General features: G+C 39.4%; 1 protein-coding gene across 10 annotated transcripts in view; it reads left to right on the forward strand.

Moving 5' to 3' along the window:
• The first annotated feature begins 248 nt into the window (after positions 1-248).
• The window catches only part of LOC123973526 (alsin-like), a 34,950-nt gene continuing 26,713 nt past the window's right edge, over positions 249-8,485 (forward strand). For 4 of the 10 annotated variants that reach the window (XM_046053627.1, XM_046053631.1, XM_046053630.1 and 1 more), the window contains exons 1-11: positions 288-503; positions 2,757-2,859; positions 3,023-3,183; positions 4,540-4,764; positions 5,047-5,237; positions 6,122-6,154; positions 6,252-6,452; positions 6,602-6,708; positions 6,830-7,065; positions 7,374-7,461; positions 7,722-7,912. In XM_046053627.1, the coding sequence (XP_045909583.1) occupies positions 2,840-2,859; positions 3,023-3,183; positions 4,540-4,764; positions 5,047-5,237; positions 6,122-6,154; positions 6,252-6,452; positions 6,602-6,708; positions 6,830-7,065; positions 7,374-7,461; positions 7,722-7,912 (1,453 nt within the window). In that variant the 5' untranslated portion in view covers positions 288-503; positions 2,757-2,839. Of the gene's footprint in view, positions 504-2,756; positions 2,860-3,022; positions 3,184-4,539; positions 4,765-5,046; positions 5,238-6,121; positions 6,155-6,251; positions 6,453-6,601; positions 6,709-6,829; positions 7,066-7,373; positions 7,462-7,721; positions 7,913-8,485 lie in introns of all 10 variants that reach the window. The other 6 variants (XM_046053633.1, XM_046053636.1, XM_046053629.1 and 3 more) reach the window with 5 other exon arrangements.

An 8,485-nucleotide genomic window follows, 5' to 3' on the forward strand; every position in this document is an offset into this window, starting at 1 on the left:
AGGAATTTGCTATGGTGATTAGGTGCATAGACATAAATATACAGTTGACATAAATAAAGATGGACTAAACACATGTTATAAAAGAATAATGGAAACATATGTAAAAGGGAAAAAAAACAATGTGGCAGTAAACTATGTGTTAAATAAAATATTGGCACATTAATGGGTAACTGTATCTGAAAAAGTAACGATGGTAGCCGGACTCCAGTGCTGGACCCTCTTTGTTTCATCTCTTTCACAGACCACAGCAGCAACAAGTGTGGCACCGCCGCAGTGTTTGTCCCTGCCCGGCTGCCATCCGTCGGAGAGAGGCGGCTACCAGGACCAACACAACTGTCAGACACAACTTCTGCTTTCACTGCGCCGCACTGATTTTTAGGTACGAAAAAATGTCATAGCTCAGTGTTTCTGCCGCGACACTTACACAGTTATCCGGACATATCTTAGAGGTGCAACATCACATATCTCCGCGATGTTTTTCCCCGAGGTCAAACTGGGAGTTGGTAAGTTTTGTTAGCTTCTTTAGCAGCCGTAGCATTGAGCTAGCCAACTTCAGTCTACACGCACGTTTATTATTAATAATAATAATACACGATCTGGATTCATTCTTCATATCAGGAGAAGGGAAAAAAACGTGTAACGTTAAACGTGTTGAAAAATGTATGTTTCCGTTATTATTCTGTGACAGAACACGTCTGCTGTTTATTAGCCAAGTTAATCTCTGTGTTGGCTTTTAACGTTAGAGCAGCGATTACGGGCTCCGTGTTGATGTGATGTTTCCACAGATACGGACACAGGTGGGTAACTTAGTGTTGTTTTTTAATGCAAGGGCGAGCTGGTAAGGAGCATGTAGCAACAAGTGCAAACCTCTCTAATCGTTTTACTGGGGATTGAGCTGTTGTGACATGTCAGCAGTTCCATCACAGACAGTAAAGCTCCCAGTGGAACAATTCGTTGGATAACATGACAAAAGACGACTGAAATGAACGTTTATTCTTGAACTTGGAAATGTTAAGTTTGACAAAATAATCTTAACTCAACGTTTCTGAGAGTCGTGGAAATTGTATATCGCTGATGAGGGATTAAGCAAATAATTTAAGGTACAACAAACCATTGTCTTTGAAAAAGTTATTTTAAAAAAAGAGAATAAACTAAAAACACATATACAGCTGGTCCAGAGACCTTCTCAGTCGTCTGGTCCCGAGCAAAGGGATACATAATCATTTACACAGTCCTCTACCAGCCTTGAATGAACATTCAAGGAGAGGAACAGCATGAAAGGAAAATACTAAATAATAAATAATCTTACAGCTCTGACCTGAACTCTACATATATGAACAGACTTATAAAGAGTATAATAGAAAGAAAAGGTCTTAAAAGAAACACAACACACACACACACACACACACACACACACACGCATATGTGTGTGTGTTGTGTTTATTATAGCAAAGACATAAACACTACTACTACTGCTAATAATAATAATAGAAAGATTAAATGTAGGGAGAAACAATTTTCTGCCATTACACTGAGCAAGCTGATGTGGACTGTAAGATACATTTGAAAGGACTGATGCCGATATTTAGAGAGCAGGGTGATGGTCGATATGTAATGCCGATACCAAAAGAAAGAAAAGTCATTTATAATACCATTATTCCATGCAGAGTACAATCTAATATACATGGTTATCTTAGCCAGTAATGTGTTGTTTTAAATTGAATTATAATTAATCAATGAAATACAAAAATAGATTGCTGTTATGCTGTAGACTTCAGAGCGTGACTGGTGTACAGTACAGTCGAAAGAGACGTCATTCAACTGCATTATCCTGTACAGTACAACAATGTAAACACCAGATCTAATCTAAAACCAGTAATGGTTTTAGATTAGATCTGCTGTCATTTAGGATGATATATCGTCTGACCGGTCTATCACTAGTTGAAAGTCTTGGAAAAAAATATTAAGTGGACCATGAGTTAAGATTTGTTTTAGTAAAACTATAACGATAATATTACAATATTAACAAGCATAATGTTTCCAATATACAGTTGCAGGAAAAAGTATGTGAACCCTTTTGAATTACCTGTATTTCTTCATAACTTCAACATACTTTTCCCACCCTGCACTGTGAATGTGTACACGGTGTGTTCACCAAAAACATTAAAACGTATAATTGTTTGTGTGGTATCAGTTTAAGCAGACTGTGTTTGTCTATTGTTGTGACTTTGATAAAGATCAGGTCACATTTTATGACTGATTTATTCTGAAATCCATGCAATTCAAAAGGGTTCACATACTTTTTCCTGTGACTGTAAATATATGATATGGAAGGGGAGATCACATAAATCAAATGTTTAATGCAATAACACAGTTGAACACTCTTAGAATATTATTATTAAGTTTTAGATATTGCCATGTCCTTTCATATCTGTGCTAACATAAGGTGACAAAATATTCACTGTCATGGATTACCAATGTCAACCGAGTTTGTGTGTAGTGTTGATTTTAGCATAATGAAATGAAAGCATATCCTCTCTGGACAGTTTCAAAACCAATAACTATATATTATATTATATATATATATATGATATTATTTTATAGTTTGAAAACAGTCAGCACTTTGGTCCTCTTAATAGTGTTTATAAAAGTTAACATTTGAATATTGTCCTGATCGGAGAACAAACTGACAAGCCACACTTCATGTTAGTCAAGTAAAAACTGCATATTTGTTTTTTGTTTTTTGACAAAAAAAGGTGTTTTATAAAGAACAAGCACCTGAAGTAAACACCTGACCAAAGATGCCTTCACTGTCCTGTGGAATGGAGAGTCTGAAGTGATGGAGAACAGAGAGGAGAGGTACACACACACATTTGATCTGTCCCTGTCCTGATTGCATCTCCCCAGCTACCTCCAGTGGAAACATGTCGAATTTGAGTTGGTTTGGATAGAATGTGTATTTATTACATTTAAGGCCCATTACAGGCTAACGACAGTGATTAATTTGTTTGCGTTATTGCAGCCCTGCAGATGAGCAGGCCCCCACACCTCCAGAGCGAGGACTGCTTCACATCTGGCAGTCGACGGGCCCCAGTGAGCAGCTCTGTCCAGAGCGAGTGCTGCTGTCCAGGCCTGTCCTGCAGGTCGCCCTGGGTGAACACCATGGTCTCTTGCTAATACAGGGTGTGTGTTTGTGAGTCAAAGTAGGGCTGTATGATGGTTCAGTGCTGTATGATAATGTTCGGCGTTCTCCTTTCTGAACATACAAGTTGAAGTGTCGAAGACAAACCCTCAGCAGGGCCAGATGTCCTCAGGTACTTTTTACACACAAAACTTGGGTCGAACAGAGTATGCTGCAATTTTTTTTACTGAATATTCAAAACAGAATACAGGTGCATCTGAGCTGGTCGCTATTTCGTGTTTATACACTTTCTCACTTATGTGGGCCTTATTGTGAGGCCCACCTTCTCTAAACGTATCCTGCTTTCCTTACCAAAAGTGGCTTTGTTTAAAAATAAAGGCATCTTTTCCCCTCATGGCTGGCATCTAAAATGGACTCTTTCCCTTTTTGTAGAACTAATGGTGTCTCTTTCCTTCAGCAGACATGTACAGATTTATGCACATTCATTCTCTACTTCTGTTCTCATGATGTACATTAACTGTCTATTCTATATACAGTACACAGAAAGCAGGTTAATTTCGCTATCTGTCCTCATACACACGTATACTAACTGGAGACACCATTACAATCCACAATCCATCTTGAGATATTAAATATAAATGTTTTATCACAACATAAATGGTTGTCAAACTTAATTATTTATATATCAGAGATGATCAGGAAAAGAAATAATTCCCACAGAAGCGTGAGATTTTACTTAGTACTTTTTTTAATTGATTAAGCCTATTAATCAATGAACAAATACGAGTCATGAATATGAAGTGATTCTGAATCATTCAGGATCATTGAGAAAATATTGTAACATAATGTCAAACATAATTTATTGGAAGTGGAGATTTTCTGCGGGGAAGCCTTGTCCAAATTAGATGCCTGTCCTTTTTACTGGCCTATTGTGTGGCTACACGTGTTGACAAATAAATGCAGGTCTTTAGTCCATAAAGGTCCACCGATCAAAAAGTTTTTCAAAATAATTGATCCAAGTTGAAATTACTACAGTAAACTTCAGTTTTTATCCTTTCAACATTAGTCTCTCTTTCTGTCTCTGTGCGGTTGGCCTAGATGGCCTGTCTCTCAGAGCTAGATTAAATGAATGACTCATAATTGAAATGTAATATATAAAGTAATATTCACACTGGTTGAAATAAACATTTCCGTAGTAGCCTAGTATCTCCCATCTTTACTGAGTTTTGTGTGAAAGATTTAAGCCTGTCCCATAAATAGGCAAGGTGAGCAAATAAAAGCCTGGGCTATTATTTGAAGTTTTAGGGTAACAAGTAAAGAAGTTCTACCCTGAGCTACAAGTGTGTCGGAGACGTCTTAAAGTCAAAATGAGCGTTAGAGTTGTTGCTGTGTTCCAGGCGGTCTGGTGTATTCATTCGGTGAGCTGTTGTGGAGGGATCTGAGCATCCCAGTGTCCTCTCCGCTCCAGGAGGTCTCTCTGCTGGGGAGGACGGTGGTCCGTGTGGCTGCCGGCGGCTTTCACTGCGGAGCGCTGAGCGAGCAAGGCACCGTCTTCATGTGGGGGGAGAACACTGCAGGACAGTGTGGGCTTACTGACAGGGACACAGACACAAGTATCACAGGTTGGTCAGAAACTTTCCTTCTGTCTTACTTCCTTCTTTCTGTTCTTCACCGTGTCCACACACTACTTGCCCTTTTCACTTTCTTCTTCCCTCAGTGTCTGCATCTAATCCTTCATTCCTATAATCCATTGTTGAGAAATAGGCAATTTTTTGGCCTCTTTTTTTTCCTATCATTTGTCTTTCTTTAAATTTGACTTTTTCCTTTTTCGTATCTAGTCAATTGCTAAATGTGTTTGTCAGACAATAAATAAGAAATAAGCTATGTAAAATATCCTGTGTCAGTTTCAGAGCCATGCCCAGTGACTGTGGTGGACAGTGACGTTGTTCCTCCAGCTGTGGTTCGGGTCGTGGATCTGGCTTTAGGACGGGAGCACAGCCTGGCTCTGTCGGCCCAGAACGAGCTGTGGGCGTGGGGCAGCGGCTGCCAGCTTGGCCTGGTCACCAGCACCTTCCCTGTATGGAGGCCAAAGAAGGTAAGTTTTTGTAAGGCTCAATAAATTTCAGCATTCGAAATTCAGAATGAATAAAATAACTTTATTTATATAGCACCTGTCATGCACAGAATACAGCTCAAAGTGCTGCAAAGTTCAAAACATAAACAAGAATGAAGAGAGAGAAGGAGTTACTCTATATAAAATAGCATTAACACATTTCTTAGAACAATTAAAACAGAGAGCTGCTGGTTGTAGGCTATATTAAAAAGAAACTATTTGAGTTGTGACATTGGGAATAGATAAATAGAGTTGCAATGATTAATCGACTTGTTGTCAACTATTAAATTAATAGCCAACTATTTTGATAATCGATTAATTGGTTTGAGTTTTAAAAAAAAAAGTCAACATTCTGTGATTCCAGCTTCTTAAATGTGAATATTTTTTGGTTTCCTTACTATATGACAGTAAATGTAAAATCTTTGGGTTGTGGACAAAACGACATTTGAGGAGACATCATCTTGGGCTTTGGAAAACAATGATTGACATTTTTCACGAAACAATTAATGGATTAATTGAGGAAAAAATCAACAGTGAAAATAATTGTTACTTTAAAAAGCAGTGGAGGATCTTAAGGTTCATGGAAGATCATAAAGTGATAGGGAGTCTGATATAGAATGGGACGTGGCCATTTAGTGCTTTAAAAACGTGTATTTAATTTTATAACCGCTCATTTCAGTTGTTAAAACGCTGACAGTAGCATTCTGAAAGGTCTGTCCTTTTGCGAGAGAGCCAGTAAGACTAATGTGTTAACTGTTTGATGGTGAACTGATGGCCTTCTTGTATGTGTGTGCATGTGAGCACTTGACAAAACTGTCAATTTAAATTTAATTATTACAATTTTATTATTTACATCTCTGGCACAGGTGGAGCACTTGGCAGGCAGGCATGTAATTCAGGTAGTTTCTCTTCCTGTTATCTTTGTTGCCACATTTAAATTACAGTGAATGCAAATGTTCTGTGTCCAGAAATACCATCTCTATTTATTTCCCACAGGTGGCTTGTGGTGCCTACCACAGCCTGGCCCTGGTTCGCAGTTTACCTCCACAGAACTACAATACCCAGAATCCTTCAGAGACAAGGGAGCAGGGCCAGTCACCTCACCTCTTAGTGACAGAGAGGGAGGAGCCGTGTGCAGTTGATACTGGTCACTACTGTCCGCTGGGGGTGGAGCTGACTGAAGGCATGACAGGCGAGGTAAATAAACTCCAAGAAGGAGAAATCATCCTGTCGCAACCAGAAAGATATGAAACTACATAATCTAGAGGCCGTAAAAATCTGTTACCACATGATCTTTGATTTACAGAGATTTTGGGTTGACTCCCAACTTTGGTTTGCATTCCCAGACCTCTCCCAGAAGAAGAGCCCAAGGACGAAGTCTCCAACCTGGGGGAAGGTCAGCTGGCAGCAGTTCATGTCCATTTTCTGAAGACTGCAAATCTAACACTAAACAGTACAGAATGACTCATGGGTCTCTCTTTTATACTTAAATCTTTACATTTTTGCATGTAATGTTTTGCTATTTCAGTTATTCTGCGTTCTCTCTTTCCCTTCTCTCGATTGCAAAACTTCAGGAAGAATCTTCCAGTTCACACCAAGCTCGAGCCAGGTGGGCACACCGACCCTCTCACTCAGTCAGACAGCAGCCTCAGGTCTCACCCACTGTCAGGCTGGAGAGCCAGTGACAACTCCGCTTTCCCTGACGAAATGGACATTCAGAACCTCCTCCAGAAAATATCTAGTCAGTCATTGGAGATGCGCCACATCGCTGGACCAGGAGATACCGACTCACTGAGCAGTTACACTTCAGGTTGGTGATTCAGTTCTGTTCTGTCTCCTTTTGTTTTGAAGTTTGTTTATTTGTTCATATCTTTATCCCTGTGTTCTTTTGGCTTTTTGTTCCCAAACTTGTTTATTCTTTTTCACTAGTTCCTTTCCTGTAGCTCGTTCATTTTGTCGTTCATTGCTTCTTTGATTCTTCCCTCATGCATTCCTTTGCTCGCCCCGTTGTTTGTTTTGACTTTGGTCTTTGCAAGTTTTGTATTTAATATATTTTCTTTCACCTCTGGAAAAACATCTCTGTTTTTCTTCTGTCTCTCCCGCCATCGTTCTCTCCAGATGACAGTTGTGTTTCCTCAACTCCTTCCACGGATCTGTTGACTTCCAGTTACAAAGAAGACTCACCAATTAAGAGTCAAACCAACAAGTAAGACCAAGTTTATTTGACAATGAGGCACTTTTTAGGCAATTAAATTAATCAGTGTGTCAATAATCTCATGTTGAGAGGTTAAATAGCATAATGAAAACTTTTATTGCTATTCTGGTGGATCTTTATTTTATTCAGAAGATGTTCTGCTGATGCAGATACACACTCAAACTAAACTCAGTTATGCTGCAGTATCCACATACCAAGGTGCCTCACATAAGGCGAATTTGAGCCCTGATTTTTGACCTCCTTTCCCACAGTAACAGTGGAGTGGCCGTGCCGTACTCCTCCTCCCCAGTGTGTTTGGAAGAAGTTCGTCTTTGTCTGGAGGCGGAGAAGCAGGCGCTGCAGGGCCAGAAGAGCTGCAGTCTCACAAACATAAACCAGACAGGGAAATCAGGAGCAAACCTGAGACGCTCCCTGCCTGGAACACCCATATGTGGTAGGAATGGTAGGGTGTGAACAGTTACACTTTTGGGAGATCATTTGTTTTTTTGCCAAGAGTTAGATGAGAAGATTGATACCCTGAGCTTTAAGTATGGAACCAGGATGCTATTAGCTTAGCATAAAGACTACAAGAAACAAAGATTTAAAGCATGTAACTCCCTCTAAAATTATAAGTTTTTACATTTCTGTTTTGTGTTTTAAAATAAACCAGCAAGATACGTCATGTTAATTAGCCATGAGCTTTAGAGGTGCTGCTAGGGGTGTTTTTTAATTTTGGATAGAGCCAGGCTTGCTATTTCCCACTGTTTCCAGTCTTTATGCTAAGCTTTTTCTGGCTTCATTAAGTGTGCTATTGCCTGTGGAGTCTTTATAGATGCCAGGCACCAGACAACATAATTATCATTTTAGCAACAAAATATGCCACCTCAGGCTGCCAATACACTTCTCATACATTTTCTGGTATCAGTGAAATAAACAAAATGAGCAGTTTCTGCCTGTTTCAGACGTCATCGTTGTTATCTAGAGGTAACAGTATTTGCTTTCTTGAGATAACTTGACAATTAACTTGTTATCAAGA

This window comes from Micropterus dolomieu, linkage group LG07, assembly GCF_021292245.1.
Source record: "Micropterus dolomieu isolate WLL.071019.BEF.003 ecotype Adirondacks linkage group LG07, ASM2129224v1, whole genome shotgun sequence".
NCBI classification, from domain to species: domain Eukaryota; kingdom Metazoa; phylum Chordata; class Actinopteri; order Centrarchiformes; family Centrarchidae; genus Micropterus; species Micropterus dolomieu.